This window comes from Gigantopelta aegis, chromosome 8, assembly GCF_016097555.1.
Source record: "Gigantopelta aegis isolate Gae_Host chromosome 8, Gae_host_genome, whole genome shotgun sequence".
NCBI classification, from domain to species: domain Eukaryota; kingdom Metazoa; phylum Mollusca; class Gastropoda; order Neomphalida; family Peltospiridae; genus Gigantopelta; species Gigantopelta aegis.
The window spans coordinates 41746265-41767001 of NC_054706.1; the positions used below are offsets into that span (position 1 = coordinate 41746265).

Below are 20737 nucleotides of genomic sequence, written 5' to 3' on the forward strand. Positions count from 1 at the left end.
ATATTCTATGAAACATGGGGTTACATTAGTTTATAAGTATGGGCTCATCATTGGAGATGGTTGTGGATCCAACAATGGCACATTAAACCAGGTAGGAAATTATAACGCAGCTACAATGACATATATACACAAATTTTCCTCGAAGCATAAAAGCATATTCTTGAGTTCTGGTTGAATGCAGGCAGACACATAACATTATTAATGGTTTTCTATATGTATCTTGGTCACCCTAGATACAAAGCTTTGATACCATTTGGGTGGTCATCAAATAGTGGGCAGGACATAATCCACTTGAAACACACTGATGTCACTGATCGTAGTGGACATTGTAGATTTCCTGAACCAGTGGATAATTTGTATGGTGATATGGAGTCATTGACAAAGCCATGAAGGAGAAAAGACTCTGGAAGCATTTCCACCATCAAGAATGCCTCAGCTACATTTGAAAAGAGCATTCCATAAAAGCATTCCATAATTTGACAGTGGTCTACCTCCTGCTTAAGGAGGTTGGAAAAATAATTTGAATGTAGCAAAACAAGGCAAATATGTATTCCAGAATACACATGCTGCTATCTATCAATGATTATATGAAACTGGTTACTGGTAACTGGTAGTTATATGGCAATTGTTCATGCTGAATGATGAGTTTAATCATAGAAACCAAAGACATGCCATTTTAATTGTTGCTAGAATGACAGTGATATTGTCTTTAATTAAATAATAACATTATATCTTAAATATTGATGATATTCATCCCCTCCCCCCCCCCCCCCCCCCCAAAAAAAAATAAATAAATATATATATATAAAATCCTTAATTTGTGCCAAATAACTTTAAATGATCTTAACCTGATGGGGTACCTACCCTCTCTGTAAACATTACCCTTTATAACATTAAGCATGTGTCCCCATTTCTAACAAAACTTGCCTGAAATTTTGTGTGGCCAGTCGTTTAGAAGGAAAGATGGGATCTGTTTAAATTCCCAATAATACATGTATATGAACAGTATTAATATTGTTGTAAAATAAATGCATTTATCATTCCAGATTTCTGTTAACATTCAAATTATACTGATCAATTAGATACAGTTAGTAATCAAAAGTAAACCTTTAATAGCAATTTCAGGAAAGAACCTAGACTTGAGATTTTTTTTAAAATAACTCGATTTTGACCCTAACTAGCTTCTAAAATGACACCCTAAAGGTCAAAATGGCATGAGTACCTACCTTTACCACAAACCATACTCTATATAGATCTCAATAAAGGTCAATTTAGTATGGGTACCTACCCTCACCATAAACTTTACCTTGCACAGATCTCAATAATCATGGGTACCAACTTTTGGCAAAGTCCTACCATTAAATATATAAAAGACATGTTTTAGACACTTGTAAACACATTGTTTCAAGATAAATTGATTTTCTTATCAAGATTCCCCATAGTTTGCATGTATACTGTAATTATCTAATGTTATCATATCTGTGAACAGTGAACCTTATGTAGCATATTTGTAAAACACCCTACTCTCAAAGTTGTGCAAAATGTAAAAACTTAATATTCCCCAATTTGACACTAAATGATCTTAAATGATCCCCAAAATGACCTTTAATTGTCACCTTTGTGTGGGTATCTACCCTCATAAACTGCACCTACCCTCATCATAAACTCATATATCCTGTATAGACAACAGTCAGCATGGATACCCATATCTAACAAACCATGCCCCAAATATTTTTAAAGGGTTTAATCTCCTCTATAACTGAAATTTCGTGTCTGCCTCATGGACTGTTGTTTTGGGGTAGCAGCAGATTGAACAAAACTTGACTTTGACGCACCATTAAAAGTATACAAATTCCCAATTAACGTACGGGTTTAGGCAAGTAAGAGTTGTAGATCTGAAATCTACACATATTTTTACATCAGAATCAATGTTCCAACCTTCTTGACTTTCCAACATAGATAAATCCACCTGGCTCCTGGACTACCAGGTCATCACTGAAAAAGAGATGTTCACAATATAGTAATATAGTTCATTTGTTTGCGGATATTGAAATATCAGTCTTTTGTCTTATTAGAATACTGCTGTTTTAAGATTATTGTGTAATAAATATTGGGTTAATTCATTTGTAGAATCAGTGGATCTGGGTTTGGACTTTTGATTGCAAGTAGAACTAGTGTTTCGTGGATGTTGGAATGTTGCTGGATCTTGGAATGTTATAGTATCATTTGTTTCTAAATAATAAATTTCAACTGATGTTGAACTGTGTTTTTGACTTTGTATTATTGCTGTTGTAGAACTATAATTCGTTTATGGAGATTTGATTGCTATTAGTGTAGAACTACACATATTTTGTAGAAGTTGGATTGCTACAATTGTTAAACTATACTTTTTTTTGTAGAAGTTGGATAGCTGCTGTTAAATAACTATATAACTGTTTCGTAGACCTTGGATTTTCTCAATTGGACTCCAAAATGCGTGAATACAGCTATCAAACAGGGAAAACACACATTTTTACCGTAGTCGATTATGTTCTATTTGTTGCAATTCTTATTGTATCTGCGGGCATTGGAATCTTCTATGCCATTAAGGACCGTAGAAAGCAAACGACAAAAGAATACCTGTTGGCTGGCGGGAACATGCACGTAATTCCCGTGGCCTTGTCCCTGCTAGCAAGTTTTATGAGTGCCATCACTATTTTGGGGACACCGAGTGAGATGTACAGCTACGGAACGATGTATCTCTGGATTGCAGTGTCTTATATTTTTGCCGTCTTCTTTGCTGCCCACATCTATATACCCGTCTTCTACAGACTTGGTGTCACCAGTTCATATGAGGTATTGTAATATGTTTTTCTTTCACTTTTTATTATTGTATTTTCTTATCTTTAAAAAAGAGAGAGAGAGAGAGAGAGAGTGTGAGTGAGTGAGTGAGTGAGAGAGTGTGAGTGAGTGAGTGAGTGAGGGTGTTAGTTGAAAGATCATCCATGACCAAACTTCATGACATGTATTTTGTAGATTTTGCTTGAATCAACTATATTTTTGTAAAATACAATTTCTTGCTAAAATACTATTGAGACATCCTTTTGTTTACAGAAACTTTAAAGGTAGACTAAACTTTAACAAGAGCCTTATGTGTTAGAAAGATGCATACCCGGACCACCAACAAATACTGACACTTTAACAAATGAAAAATGCGTAATTTTAGAGTTAATAAAAAAACATTATTATTCCTGCTAACTGGGGGCAGCCATTTTGTTTCAGTTTTGTGACATCTGGTGATATAGTTTGGGGCAAAGTGACATCAGCTCTATCCATCTCCTCTATGCACAGTGTAAACAAACGCTCTAATTTACGACAAGGTGCTTCGCTTTCATCAACCTGACTTTTAAAAGAACATAAATGACTTGATAGTATAATAAACTATTTAACTAAATATATTTCAATTTGCATCAATATAACGAAATGGAGTGACAGTATTTTTTTCTTTTAAAAAATCCAAAGAAAAAATGCATATTATTAGGCCTATTGGTAGGATACGTTCAAGCAAAAACAACCACTCATGATACCCAAGTGATAATTTTCTTTTCTTTGGGACTACGTAATTGGTAAGTTTTGTGATTTTTGATGAGAAAGTCTACTTAATCAAGGGTTTTACAGAATTACTTACAGTAATAAGGCAGGACGGCTGATAAAGTCCATTACAATTTGAGGTTATCACACAATACCCTGTGATCTTAATAAAACAGGCACGTCTTTTTAGTGTGACAAACATTTTGGCGAACACATTTTCAAATTGGCGAAAGAATTTAACGATTGGCGAATTTTTTGGTGAACCCAAATTGGAACCCAGGTCTAGCCCTGTGTGTCTAGACACAGTGTCTGGGGACCATCTAAATATACACCTGCCAATCAGGAACCACAGGTACAGGCCACAGAAAAAAAAGACCAATTAACCAAGAAAACACTCTGACTATTATTTCATTACGCGGTTTAATTTATGTACAAAACATAATACAGTTATTTCAACACTTTGACAATGGTGGTTTATTTTGTATTGAAAAATAAACCACATATACACGATGCTATGTTACTGGGATGGATATTATTACAGAACATTGCGATGCATCCGCAAAAATCAGGTATGTTTTGTTTCTTCAGTTTGAAGACTAATTGCTGACGTGACACATTAGGTATTATGTAACCACCAGCTCACCAGAGGGCGTATTCACTGGGATGGTACAAAATGGCTTTGCCCATTATATATAATAGCCGTCACATTTAACCGTTTTATTAATTAACTATACGATTATACTTGTTGATATTAAGCAATAATGTGCATTATGTATCGTTGAATATGCATACCAGTCCAAAAGCCTTGCTTTAGCATTCCTTTAAATCATTTTTAAGCATCTGTTCAGATGCAGGGATGGGATGTAGCCCAGAGTAAATGCTTGACTAATGTGTGGTTGGTCAAGCATCGATCCCCAGTGCTTGGCTCATTCAGCTATTTCTCGTTCTAGCTGGTGTAACAAAGGTCATGGTATGTACCTAATATCTATTATACTGCTATGGCAGAGATACCCATGTGATATTTTCCATCTCCCACAATGTGAAATACATCTAATCTCCAATCAACTAATCGACGGTGTCTCACAGATGACTCTGAGTAGATCATCAAGCACAAAAAGTGTGCGCCTGGTACTTCTGATTCATATTTTTAAAACCGGAAAAATACTTGATGCCGATTCTTATAATTAATGCTAGTGACATAATTGAACACAATTAGTACCATACTTTAGTGTCAGTTCATTTCATCTTAACCATGGTATATCCTAACTGAACTGAATTTTATTTACATTCAGGCCGTAGTCTATAGTGCATGAGGATATACAGTGTTTCTGCCAGAAATAAATTTTTGGGTATGGCACTATGGAATTGAATGCAACCACAGTCAACAGGGGGTATTGGGGGTCTTCCCCCAAAAGAAAATGGGTTAAGTTTACGGTTAGGGTTAAGAAAATGATACAGTAATGATGAGAGTAATTAATTTTGTCAAAAGGTCAACTTAAAAAAAAATCTGCAGATTTTGGGTATGGCGCCATACCCATTTTACCCTCTGGATGAAATCCTGAGATATACATACAACAGTCAATATAATGGTAAATGTCAAAATATACTTAAATTGTTCAAAATGTGAAAAAAGTGTGAAAATTTGCATACTGGTATAGTTTTTAATTCTATTTCATATAAAAGCAGTAGACACGTGATCTGCATACAATTCCGGCCACCATCTTGATTTTGTAAATGGCCACCATTGAAAAACAAATTTGCAAATATTTTGGCTCCCTATACACATATATACTTAATTTAAGTGGTTAATCCCATGTTTTCAGACCTAAGGAATAAACATGATAACACTAATGTATATTTATTTTTTATACTTGAAAATCAAATATGGGTCTGACCCATTAGATAGAAGATATCACAAACACAAATTAGTTGCACATTGTTCCATTTATAGTCAGTCCGTAGGACAACACATAATTGAGTACATGGAAGCCATTATGTTCAGATGTGTAAGAAGGTCATCATGCCTTCTTGCAGGCACATCTAATCCATTCCATACATCAATTGGCTACCTCTGGAAGTGCTGTCTAGAAAGGAATCAATTGGTCATTGGAGTCCTTGGTCTACTCCCAATCACACAAGTGTTGTAGCTGTGATTGTGATTGTACCCAAATATGACTTACTTGGTATGCAGCCCTAGCTTGTAATATGTTTGGTAAAGACACTTTTTGTTTGTGGTATACAATCTAGTTGCTTCACTTTGGCAAAGAGATCTTCTCCGCCTGGTTCATCTGGGTGTTGTTGTGTGTCCTGTCATAAAGAAGTATGACGAACCCTTGAAGCTGATACATGCTCTTATCTGTGATGCAAGTGGACAAACACAGAACATTTTCTGTAATATCAGAAAAAACTGTCTAAATGTCCTGTGCTGTTTTTCCCCAATACTACTGATCCATAATGATGTGTCACATCCACTGACCACATGCCTTTTGCAGACCTGTCAACCTTTAGTCAAGAGAAAGCAGGAGGTGTGTGTTGAAAAAGCAGGAGAGTTTGTCAAAAAGCAGGAGATTTTTTAAATTCACACAATTTAACCCAAAATCGCAAGATTTAAAAAAAACATTATTACAATAAGTTATATGAATACTTTATGATGTCGTATATACTTCTTAACCTTAGATCTTGGCATTAAAAAAATATATATATATTATTTTTTTTTTATTATTATTTTTTTTAAAAATATTATTATGATTTAATACATATTTAAAAAAAAAATTTTATTTTATCCAAAAATGTTAAGAACATTTACAGTATTACACTTACAGCCTTACAGGTTGCGTTACATTATCATTTGTGGTTAGTGTACCTAAATACCAAAGACAAATTTATATAAATCTTATAAATTAATATTCAGTTTTTACTATAATGAGGAACGGTGGCGTGGTACTTATTTAAAATCATTATAATGATGCAATAAACATTGTATTTTCATTAATCATAAGTAAAACCTCATTACGGACATCGTGTGAAATATACCGGAATTATACCCATTTCCGTGAGTAACTTTATGTCAATGTCAAACACAACATTTTTTAATTGTACAAAAATAATTTCTTGAAGTGTACCTTTATAACCAACATTTTACCACACAAACATACAAAATTAACTGACACAAGTATGTTTATACAGCTAATTGGTCTTTTCGTTGTCTTGCTGTGACGTGATTTTAACATGCATGTGTATCGCTGTCAACTCGGGAGTCTGGCAGTTCAGATTCGTCATAGTTGCATTATGTAATCCAGTGGGAAGACATTTTACAATTCAGAGGTGTTATTAGAACTAAATTGGATAGTTTTTTTTTTTTATATGGCAACACTGAATGTCAATACACAGCCTGTTGAATTAGCGGCAACAGGCTTCGTAGCCATTACGATGACAACAAACATTATAATAACACGTCATTTTATAAACTCTGTGTGCTTTTTTAACAATATAAATAGGCTATCCCACAATTCTCACTTCGGCAAAGGTTAAAGGTAGCAGAGAAGTAAATCATAACACACTGTCCACTATATTAACATAAATTTAAAAAAATAGAAAAAGATAATTTTCCCAGGTGAATCACACATGTAGTGATTGATGATGGCCAGTCCTTGTTTTGTGCAGCAAGTATGTCTGAACTGGGTGATGTCAACCTAAATCTGGAAATAATCTCTTATTTTTGGAGGCACCCCCCATTTTGCCATTTCACGGCTGCTAGGAAGTCTCTCCACCCCGACCATGTATTCATACTCGGTATGTACAAATCACTCATGGAAAGTGAGATCTCATTCAACACAACTGTGCACCATAAATGTAGGTGCAATTCCTGTCAAAGATCCAATTTCTTACCTATTTTCAAACTCATAAATTATTTTATTCAAATAGGGGGTGTATTTTAAAAGCACTATCTTCGTGGGCAACACGACGCTCATTGGTCAATTTACTTCTCTGCAACCTAAACAGTCGAGACAATTCGGCCTGTTACATTCTCGGAAACCAAAAGTAGTCAACATTTTCCGAATGAAAAAAAAAAAGGCAGAGTTACTTCCCTTCTGTTATTTTGACAAAAGAGGATCGATTTTTTTTTTATGCTTACAAAAATGTCATTTAACAGGAGAAACTGTCTCCCGCACAGGGGAAAGGAGATTTGATCAAATACCGGGAGACTCCCGCGGAATCCGGGAGGGTTGACAGGTCTGCTTTTGTTCTTCTTGGCTCATATCATCCTATAGTTTCCCTTCATGCCATAAACAATACATGGTTCATCAAGAGATAAAGTATGGAAATTACAAGGACCACAACATCAGTGTCAGTCAATTTGACCAGTAGTTTGTTATTTTATGGTCATTCTGTGCACACTGGAGAACATATAACAGGTGGCTATTTCAGAATCACATGGTGCCAAGTCAGGTCACATGGTACATTCGTATGAACACACAACATTGGTATCTTGTGTGTTGTACATCTCTTTCGCAGCTCAGTTTTGTATTCATCCACTGCCAGGTTTTATCATTGAAGTAGTAATTTGACAATAATAGGTAAATAAGGTTTTCAGACTTGTTCTGCTTAGTCATAAAATGTTGCACAACTTTAGCAGGTTTGAATTGGAGTCTGATGCAATGTCATCTTCAACACACCAATGGTCCTTTCTGCTGTTTTGCTTGAACTTTGTCCAGCTGTATATCTTCATTTTACATGTTTATGCAGCATGTACCTGTAATGAAATGTTAGGAATATAACATAATAGGATCTAATAGCATGTCACAATATATTATGTTTATTTATTTAGCACTGTTTAAAAATTATTTTCACCAAATGATAGGATTTGTTATAACTAGATCGATTTACTGTTATTGTGACTATGTTTTAATAAAGGTGATAAATTGTATCTTATGATTTTAAGTTAAATGGTGTGGCTATTGGTTGATCAGGAATTTGAGTATAATTACATGTATTTGCCACTTTGTGTAATGTAGTTCAGCTGTTTATGTTTTAAATTAATTAACTACCGGTATATACACCACTTTTAAGCTTTCAACCCCCCCCCTCTCTCTCTCTCTCTCTCTCTCTCTCTCTCTCTCTCTCTCTCTCTCTCTCTCTCTCTCTCAAAAGTGTTCCAGCTATACCCTCCTCTCTCCATCCCCCCTCCCTCTCTCTCTCTCTCTCTCTCTCTCTCTCTCTTAAAAGTGTTCCAGCTATACCCTCCTCTCTCCATCCCCCATCCCTCTCTCTCTCTCTCTCTCTCTCTCTCTCTCTCTCTCTCTCTCTCTCTCTCTCTCTCTCTCTCTCTCTCCCTCCCTCCCTCCCTCCCTCCCTCTCTCTCTCTCTCTCTCTCTCTCTCTCTCTATCTCTCTCTCTCTCTCTCTATGTTTCCCTCACCCCGTTATCTCCATCTCCATGTATTGGTGTTTGTGCTCATGTGTGTGCATGCGTGTGTACCAGCCTGTTAAAAGAAGTGAATGCCTCTATCTACAAAATAGACGTTGTTTAATCACTGGCCAACAACATTAATTTATCTCTTTTTAAGCTTTTAACTGCAACATACGAAATAAAGTAAATAATTGACAGATTTTTTCATCAAATATTGTAATTTCGTATTGATTTTTAATGATTCTCAAAAGCAAAAGAAGGTCCAAACAACACAAAACAGCTCAAAACTGGGATCCAAGTAAACGTCTTTGCGATTTCTATTCATACATTCGGTGGGCCAACAGTATGGATTGGGTGTGACGATGGGGTACTGGAATCCAGACCCACTAGCACACTCGCCGTCTGGGAGATAAGTCTCCATATGCCAATAAAGAAAAGTCTAATTCAGGAAATAAGGGTCTTAGCATTCTCCAATGGAACACTTAAAGGCCTCCATTCAAACAGCCATGAACCAGCCTCAGTGGCGTCGTGGCAGGCCATCGGTCTACTGGTTGGTAGGTACTGGGTTCAGATCCCAGTCGAGGCATGGGATTTTTAATCCAGATACCGACTCCAAACCCTGAGTGAGTGCTCCGCAAGGCTCAATGGATAGGTGTAAACCACTTGCACCGACCAGTGATCCATAACTGGTTCAACAAAGACCATGGTTTGTGCTATCCTGCCTGTGGGAAGCGCAAATAAAAGATCCCTTGCTGCCAATCGGAAGAGTAGCCCATGTAGTGGCGACAGCGGGTTTCCTCTCAAAATCTGTGTGGTCCTTAACCATATGCCTGACGCCATATAACCGTAAATAAAATGTGTTGAGTGCGTCGTTAAATAAAACACTTCTTTCTTTCAAACAGCCATGGAGCTGAATTAAAACAGTTTATTACTACCAGTAACAACAAGCCAGATATAATATGCCTACAAGAGCCAGATATAATATGCTAACAAATGGCAATGGTAAAAAGAAAAATCAAACAGCTAGCTAGCTACACTATTCAAAACCCCAGGTTCAACTTGCAGCTATATAAACATAATTAATAGTTCAAGAGGAGGCCTAGCCACCTCCGTCAAAAATACTATACCACATTTTAAAAATTAAATATTACCAAAATCAAGGCAGTCTCGAAGTTTTAAGAATTTCAATTCAAAACAATAAAATGCTTATAGACATCATTATTGTTTACAGTCCTCCAAATGTTTTACAAACTAAACTAACAGTAGAAAATTAACCATTGAGCATTTGCTTCTGTTTGTTAATGTAAGATCTACTGCTGATGTGCCGCCATTAATGTCAGATATGTGTTACTTCCATCGTTAAGGCATATAGTCCATGAACCAGACAAGGGAGTAGATAAAAGTGGCCGCTTGAGACAGGTGGCCACTAAGTACAGGTTGCCACATAAATAGTCTTTAAAACATTTGTTGTTGTTTCTTGTTTTACCGTCTGTACTGCTAATCAACGGATGTGTGCTACACAGTTGACTATAAATCAACTTATTACATGTCTCCTTCTGAAATAATGCAAATGGAATGTATTAAGTTAACCATTCTCTACAAGTTTGTTTTCTTTTTCCATTTAATTATTTAATTCCTACTTCATGTGGTGTATTGTCATAGTACGTGAATCTACAAATGTTAAGCTTAGCTTGCCCAGAAGCAATTAATGCATTCCAGAGTCCTACTTTCTTAACTGATATACAGTAGAGATGTTGGGACTGAATGGGTATTAGTATTCCTGAAGGTGTGAAGATCGGTTATTTGCTGCACTTTATCATGTTGTTAAAATATCCCTTTTATATAATAGTAAAACTTTACTGTGGCCACATAATACAGGTATTTTAGCAATTTAGGATCCGATTTGGGTGGCCGCTGGCCACGTTAGACAGGTGACCGCTTATTACAGGTGCATTTACATTATAAATCGTTTGGGAGGGAAAAAAGCGGCCGCTTATATATATATATATATGGGTCATTCCACAGAAAAGGGGGAAAAGTCAGATTTAGTTTATCTTAAAAATGAAACAACTTGAATCTACATTTTATTTGCAGTACTGTATTCAATATATATTTCTGCACATGAAATGATGGTTTGGCACGCTAATAGCCATTTCAGTTTGTATGTGTGGTTTTTTAAACTGTCACAGGTAAGAAATAGTGTCCACTAAGTTATGGACAACAGCAATATCAAACATTGCACTAAACATACACAGGGGACATTTTATATGGTACTACAATTTAGGCAAGCTGTCCCTTTCTATGAATTAATGTCACTTTGTTTCAAGATAAGGTTATATTTTATGTAATCACCTAAATGTTTACTCTTATCATATATTTTCTTACAAACTCTCATTTATAATTTGAAAAATATTTCCTGTATGTTGCAAGAAGAAGTTTTACTATATATCAACCAGCACATCCTTTTACTGCCCTTGTAAATATATGCTAATATCCATTAACAACATACATTTTCATTTTTAAAAATACATTTGTTCATGAAAGTAACCTAGTGGACATGCGGTAACATAGTAGACCAGGTTTAACTTCCACTAAGTTACTTATAATAACCATCTAATGAACTAACTGACTTACAGTAAAAACTCTGATTATCTATATTTAATGATCAGAACAGGCTGATACAGTAATAAGAATGATTAACAAGGTGATATGTCTAAATACAGACAAATAGTTATTTTACTGATGTGAGGTCATCATCAGATGTAAATGATTCAGTCACACTTGATAATAAATAACATTTAAAATCGTAACTGTTACACAGTTAATTCAAATGAGTAAATGAATGATTAAAGCCACCTCAGCATGAATATCATAATATTTGGAATCAAACAAAATGTTCCATGGACAGTGTTTCTGCCAGAAAGAAATGTGTGGGTATGGCGCTATGGAACTGAATGCAACCACAGTATGAGGACCTCCTCCAGAAAGAAAATGGGTTAAGTTTAGTGTTAGGGTTAAGACAATCATACAGTAATGATAAGAGTAATTAATTTTGTCCAAAGTTAATTAAAACAAAAATTTACCCAAAAATGTGGGTATGGCGCCATACCCGTTTTACCCTCTGGCAGAAACCCTGATGGATAAATATAACAAATACAAAATTGAACTACAAGCCAATACACATCTTTTTTTAAATTTACTTCAGCTAACAAAATCATATATTATTTCTATTTTTATTTTTCAACATATATATATATATATATATATATATATATATATATATATATATATATATATATATATATATATATATATATATATACAGTCAAACTTCGGTATCTCGATGTTGAAGGGACCGAACCACCAAGCTCGAGATATCCGTGGCTCGAGATAAACATAATAGTCGATGATATAAATTATGCCAAACATATGTGTCTGCAAACTTGACAACAGTCAGCGATATAGTCAGGGGCGATTTGTATATGAACTGTTTTGTCGATATTTTCTCTGGACAGACAGATAGATAGACATGGGTTGATGGGTTGATAGATAGATCCTACCGGTACTGTACAACTAAGAATATTGTAAATTAATTTTCGTTTTCATATGCCAGTCGTAAAGCACTGGTTGACCAAAGAAACGGAGAAGGGGAAGGGAGAAAGAAAAAGAGAGAAAGAAGAAGAAAAAAACCCTCTTTGTCATCCACACATCAAACATTACTTAAGTGTCATATGAGTCTTTACGTCGAGTGTTGCGACATAGCCCACTTTCTTTCCATATCATCCAATCAATTGTTGGTCCACAAACAGTCCAGGGTGAACATTAAACAATACCATGTGGCCGCCTGGCCCAGAATGCCAGGTATTTCAATGCATGCATATCCGATGAACCTGGAACAAAATATGACCATATGGACTAAGAACACATGAAGTCTTTATTTTCTTAATACTCCTGGCCTGCTCGGGTGTGGGTATAAAGTATAAATGACAGGTACAAGATAGCGAAGTAAGTTGTGTCATATCACCAACATACACCGTGGTGTCAGTATCGTAATATGATCGTTTTGTGTACATATATCATATCACACTAATACAGATGTGAGTATACATATTATACACACACCACACACACATATATACACACACACACACACATGTACACACGCCACACACACACACGCCACACACACGTACGTATGCACACACATATACACATGCCACACACACACGTGCGTACACATACGCACGTACACACACATGTATGCACACGTATGCACACATGTACGCACACGTACACACACATGTACGCACAGACATATACAATGGCAAATAAAAGCAATAGTCAAAGCAGGTAATTTTTGTTATACTTCTTGGAAAAAACCAACAAAGTACCGAGGGACACCAAAATGTGCTCGACATAAGCCTGGTACTCAAAGTTAGCGTGCTCGAGATAACAGTGCTTTTATATATGTATATATATATATATATATCCACAGACAAACTTCGATAACTCGATCTTGAAGGGGACGAGCAAATAGTTCGAGTTTCAGGGAGTTAGAGTTTTCGAAATTAATTTATAAGAGTTCAGATTTGAAACTGCCTTGCAGCTGGTTGCAGCATTGCAGCTGGTTGATTTCGCTTAATATTGTAAGAAGTGTGAGCTTCGCTGTCTACCTCTGAACTCTGAAAAGTATGCATCCCCAGTTGAAAGTCAAATTAATATATCAGTCACCTCACCCCACGCCACCCCATCTCATCCCATCCCACCCCAGCTGTCGACATCTTCGACGCCTGTGGTACATTCATTTTGCGTATATTGTAAAAGTAAGTAAATAAAACAAAAAAGATAACCCAGATGAATTTGAAATATATGCTCGGGCATATAGGCTACATGTATTTATTGACAGAAATAAAAAACGAAAAAAGAAGGCATTTACATACATATATAAATAACAGAAAGAAACATTGGTGTATTTTACAAATGTCAAAACATGGCGAACATAACTAACAAATAAAACACTGAATGCCGAATAACACTATAAATACATTTGTTTTACACACAATTATTTATGCTTCGCACCTCTACTTTCTTTCTCCAATCTGGCCACCCACCCCCATTTCTGGGCCCTATGCAAGATTGCTTGGATGACAAAAAACTTTTTAAAACTGATCTTGCAAATCCCACGTTACCGCGTTCTTCCCCAGATTGCTCAATCGGTGATGAGTGTAAAATATTTTTAATGTCTTTTCTTTTTCTTTTTTTTGGCGAGAACATAAAATGGGTTACATAAAACTAGATAGTTCGTGCAATTTTCAGAGGCCTGGGAAGGGAAGATGTACAGTGTTGTGTTCATTTGAGTGTATCATATGACCTGACCTGGCACTCTGTCATCATGAACAAGCTGACAAGACTACTGTTACATGCTCTCCATTGTGCACAGAATAGTACCGGTACTGATCAGATTGGCTGACACTCATGTTGTGGTCAATACAACTGCCAATTTTCATACTTTAGCTTTTGATGAAGCACAGATTTCTACAGCATGAAGAGAAACTATAACATAATACCACTGTAGCCAGCCTAGGAGAACAAAAAGCAAAGGAACTTCAAATTTTCCATTTAAATTTGTCAGTGGGTATGACACATCATTGTCGTTCAGAAGTCGGCTTGCGCTCTTAGTCAGCTGTTCCTGAAATGTGTTGGTCCCAAACGTCTTCTTGCATCACAGATGAGACCATGTATCAGCTTCAAAGGTTCGACATACTTCTTTGGACAAATGAAAACACCCAGATGAACCAGGTAAAGAAGGTATTCTTTGCCAAAGTGAGGCAGCTAGATAGTTTACCTTGCACAAAAGGTGCCCTCAGCAAACATACTATACTAAGAGGGCTGCATACCAAGCCGGACATATTTGGAACCAATCGCTGACAGCTACACAACAGCTACCAAACTCTAATGATAAATTAATTTCTTTCTAGATAGCTTTTCCAGAGGCATCCAAATCATGTATGGATCTGATTAGATGTGTCTGCAAGAAAGCATGCAGACCTATCAAATGTTTTACAGCATTGCTGCTGTGCACTGAACTATATACTTGTGCAGAAATGTGTTACCCTACAGACTGACTATAAATGGGATAATGTGCAATGAATTTGGCTTTTCACAATGTTTTCTATCTAATGGTTCCCATATTTGATTTAAAGTAAAACAAATAAATATACATTATTGTTATCATGTATATTGAATTCTTTGGGTGTGAAAACATGGCATTAGCCACTTAAATCATTATTTTATCAATGTAATTGAACAGGCAAAATCAACCATTACACCTTCCAATAACAACACCTTTAAACAATTATCAGATTTTGTTGATAGTAAAATACCAAGTACTGTCAAGTTCACCATTCCACTAGTCTCAAGTGCATTTGTATTTGAACAACTTCAGAACTGTGATGTAAAAAAATCAATGGGATTGGATGACATAGGACCACACTTTGTTAAATTGGCTTCAGCTGTTATAACCCCATCACTTGTAACCATCATCAACAACAGCATAACATCAGGGATATTTCCTGAGCAATGGAAACATGCAAAAATAACTCCATTATTTAAAACTGGGGATAGACAAAAGTGTGAAAACTTTAGACCAATTTCTATATTGCCAATAATGTCTAAAATAATGGAAAAACATGTGCATAAAGCATTATCTGAATTCTTCGAAGAATACAAACTCCTTTATGAATACCAATCTGGATTTAGAACCAAACATTCCTGTGAAACAGCTCTACTTAGAATTGTTAATAATTGGCAAAAGTCAGTAGATGATGGTAAATTTGTCTCAGCTACATTCATTGATTTTAAAAAAGCATTTGACATGATAGATCATGATATACTCATGAAGAAACTAAGCATCTATCACTTTGATTCAAAATCTCTAAAATGGTTTGAATCATATCTCTCGGGTAGAAAACAAACTGTTGTTCTTGGCAAAGCCCGATCTGATCCTCTTAATCTCTCATATGGCATACCACAGGGATCAGTACTTGGCCCCACTTTGTTTGCATTATATATCAATGATCTGCCACTCTATGCAAGCATTGTGTCATGGATCTGTTTGCTGATGATGTAAGCTCCACATCTGTAGCTGATGACATATCTCTGTTAGAAAAACATGTCCAGTTAGATTTGAATGAGGTGAGTCTTTGGTGCAACCATAATAAGATGTCTCTTAACTTAAATAAAACTAAAATCATGCTTATTGGTTCTTCTAAAAAACTGACCTCGATTGCAGAAACCTCAACAGCATTGACTGTATATGTAGATCACATACCAGTGCAATGTTCCACTTCTGAAAAACTTCTTGGTGTACACATTGACCCAACACTGACATGGGCTAACCACATAAATGCCATTATTAAAAATCTTCTTATTTATTATACATTTTTCGACAAAACAGAAAATATCTTGACCAAAAGACCAGATTAATATTCTACAGCTCTTACATATTACCTCACTTAGACTATTGCTCCACAATTTGGGGAACCTGTTCAAAACATTCTATAGGAAAACTTCAAAAAATCCAAAATCAAGCTGCAAGACTTATTACTGAAAAAAGCAAAGAAATGTCCACTGCAGAAATAATTAGCTTTCTCAAATGGCTTAAAATCAAAGAGAGAATTGACTTTAGAACCTGCCAGTTTGTCTACAAAGTCCTCAACAAACTATCTCCATCATATCTAGAAACAATGTTTCAAACAACTTCAGAAATTCACTCCTTAAATCTGAGGTCAACTCAACATAATCACCTTTATGAATTAAAACCAAGAACAGAATTTTATCGCCATAGTTTTTCATGCAGGGGAGCTAAACTGTGGAACACACTACCTTCAAAGATCAAATATTCTCAATCCCTCGCCTCATTCAAATCCAGTTATTTTAAGCACTATTCAAATAATAATCAATTTTAAGATATACCTTTGTTGTTGATTTTGTGTTTGTTAAAATAATTATGATGTATTGAGTTATCACTGACTCAAGTTTCTTAACAAATTGATTTAAATATTATTTATATATTCATAATATGTGCTATTGTTCCTCATGCTATACATATTACATGTATGTTGATGTTGTTTCTTTGAATGTATGTATGTATAATATCATGTATAGATTAGAGAGGGCCTCATGGGAGACTAGTCACCTTGTACTGAATGTGTTTACCCTCTGAAAATAAAGAATTTTATTATTATTATTATTATTATTATTAAATCAAGCATTTGTCTTCTGGGACAGGCCTCAGTGGCGTCGTGGCAGGCCATCGGTCTACAGGCTGGTAAGTACTGGGTTCGGATCCCAGTCGAGGCATGGGATTTTTAATTCAGATACCGACTCCAAACCCTGACTGAGTGCTCCGCAAGGCTCAATGGGTAGGTGTAAACCACTTGCCAAAGGCCATGGTTTGTGCTATCCTGCCTGTGGGAAGTGCAAATAAAAGATCCCTTGCTGCCTGTCGTAAAAGAGTAGCCTATGTGGCGACAGCGGGTTTCCTCTCCAAATCTGTGTGGTCCTTAACCATATGTCTGACGCCATATAACCGTAAATAAAATGTGTTGAGTGCGTCGTTAAATAAAACATTTCTTTCTTTCTTTATCTTCTGGGAGCCAAAATATTGGCAATTTGTTGTTTTCGATGGTGGCCATTTTGAAAAACAAGATGGCGGCCACAATTGTGATCAGATCACGTGTGTCCTGCTTTTAAATGAAAGATAATTACAAACTGTACCAGTATACAAATTTTGCTGCTTTTTTCACATTTTGAACAATTCAAGTATATTTTAACATAAGATTATGGCTGAGTGAAAACACGAGGCTTGATTTATTCTGTAACTTCTTTACATTTAGGGGCAGGACGAAGCCCAGTGGTTAAGTGTTCACTTGATGCTCAGTCGGTCTGGGATCTATTGCCATCGGTGGACCCATTAGGCTATTTCTCACTCCAGCCAGTGCACCACGACTGGTATATCAAAGGCTGTGGTATGTGTTATCCTGTCTGTGGGATGGTGCATATAAAAGATCCCTTATTGCTAATCAAAAAGAGTAGCCCATGAAGTGGCGACAGCGGGTTTCCTCTCAATATCTGTGTGGTCTTTAACCATATGTCTGATGCCATATAACCGTAAATAAAATGTGTTGAGTGTGTCGATAAATAAAACATTTCCTTCTTTCTCTACATTTAAGACCGGCCTCAGTGGCGTCGTGGTTAGGCCATTGGTCAACAGGCTGGTAGGTACTGGGTTCGGATCCCAGTCGAGGCATGGGACTTTTAATCCAGATACCGACTCCAAACCCTGAGTGAGTACTTCGCAAGGCTCAATGGGTAGGTGTAAACCACTTGCACCAACCAGTAATCCATAACTGGTTCAACAAAGGCCATGGTTTGTGTTATCCTGCCTGTGGGAAGCGCAAATAAAAGATCCCTTGCTGTTAATCGGAAAGAGTAGCCCATCAAGTGGCGACAGCAGGTTTCCTCTCAAAATCTGTGTGGTCCTTAACCAAATGTCTGACGCCATATAACTGTAAATAAAATGTGTTGAGTGCATCGTTAAATAAAACATTTCTTTCTTTCTACATTTAAGTGTTATTTAATAAGGGATATAAACAAACACATTAATAAAGGTAAGTCAGATGTCCCATCAGACTGAGTCACCATACTGCTCTATATATTTAAATACATCACAGATATTTTAAGCAACACAACTAATGTTTTCTTTGTTGCATTACAGAAAAGTTTAAAATTAAATATGATTAATGGATATAAAACATGATTAATTTGACTACGCATGGAAAAAAGAAAACGCATAGTGATTCATACACCTATTCACTTTATAGCCTGCAGATCACAATTTTGTTCGGTGACCAATGATATACTAGTATATATATATAATTTTTTTTGATAACAATATCTTCATAATATGTGACAATTTCAAGAAGGTGTAATGACCTTTAAATTTTGACTGAATAGTATCATTTCCCCTTAATACCAGATCAAACAAAGAAACAAAAATCAGGATACATAATGCTTTTTGATGCAGATGATATATACTGTTTAGATCGATTGTTGTATGATAAGAAAGACACACTTAAGACACTTGCATGTCTTTAGCAACTTTACTTTTAACCATTATAGTCTGGACGGGGGGTGAGGCATCACTTAGAAGGGGAATTTATACAAGTTGTATATTTGTGTAACTGACTCTAAATATAGGATCTGCCTGTTGATCGCACCAACATGGGGGTAAAATTGTCTTCTAGCCTGTTTTATTAAGGTACTTCAACTTATTTTATGACATTTTTTCATTAGTACACTAAAACGTAATAACAATTTTCTCTGTAATCATAGACAATATAATAAACATTATCATATCAGTGAATAATTACATGCCACATTTTGTAGCTGATTCTCATACATGTTAAACATGTTGCATAGCAATATATACCTCCAATAATATATCCATTTTACTGTCCATACATTGTCCTAACCCCAAAATTTAACTAAGCACTAAAAATTTAATATGACATAACTTGAAAAGTGACGTTTTGAAGAAATTTGTTTCAAATGTAAGGGGTAGGATTTCTTTTCTATTGTATCCATACTTACAAAATTCATGTAGAGTAGTGTTTATACAGATTGGAAAGCCCTTACCATTGATACTATAACTGTTATTATTAGTGTTTATACAGATTGGAAAGCCCTTACCATTGATACTATAACTGTTATTACTAGTGTTTATACAGATTGGAAAGCCCTTACCATTGATACTATAACTGTTATTATATCTTCCATATAGAGTAGTGTTTATACAGATTGGAAAGCCCTTACCATTGATACTATAACTGTTATTATATCTTCCATATAGAGTAGTGTTTATACAGATTGGAAAGCCCTTACCAATGATACTATAACTGTTATTATTAGTGTTTATACAGATTGGAAAGCCCTTACCATTGATACTATAACTGTTATTATATCTTCCATATAGAGTAGTGTTTATACAGATTGGAAAGCCCTTACCATTGATACTATAACTGTTATTATTAGTGTTTATACAGATTGGAAAGCCCTTACCATTGATACTATAACTGTTATTATATCTTCCATATAGAGTAGTGTTTATACAGATTGGAAAGCCCTTACCATTGATACTATAACTGTTATTATATCTTCCATATAGAGTAGTGTTTATACAGATTGGAAAGCCCTTACCAATGATACTATAACTGTTATTATTAGTGTTTATACAGATTGGAAAGCCCTTACCATTGATACTATAACTGTTATTATATCTTCCATATAGAGTAGTGTTTATACAGATTGGAAAGCCCTTACCAATGATACTATAACTGTTATTATTAGTGTTTATACAGATTGGAAAGCCCTTACCATTGATACTATAACTGTTATTATATCTTCCATATAGAGTAGTGTTTATACAGATTGGAAAGCCCTTACCATTGATACTATAACTGTTATTATATCTTCCATATAGAGTAGTGTTTATACAGATTGGAAAGCCCTTACCAATGATACTATAACTGTTATTATTAGTGTTTATACAGATTGGAAAGCCCTTACCATTGATACTATAACTGTTATTATTAGTGTTTATACAGATTGGAAAGCCCTTACCATTGATACTATAACTGTTATTATTAGTGTTTATACAGATTGGAAAGCCCTTACCATTGATACTATAACTGTTATT

General features: G+C 35.5%; 1 protein-coding gene across 1 annotated transcript in view; it reads left to right on the forward strand.

Annotated features, from left to right (window-relative positions):
* Window positions 1-2457: 2457 nt before the first annotated feature.
* The window catches only part of LOC121379046 (sodium-coupled monocarboxylate transporter 2-like), an 86127-nt gene continuing 67847 nt past the window's right edge, over window positions 2458-20737 (forward strand). The window contains exon 1 of the mRNA XM_041507490.1: window positions 2458-2835. Coding sequence (XP_041363424.1) covers window positions 2473-2835 — 363 coding nt within the window. The 5' untranslated portion in view covers window positions 2458-2472. The remainder of the gene's footprint in view (window positions 2836-20737) is intronic.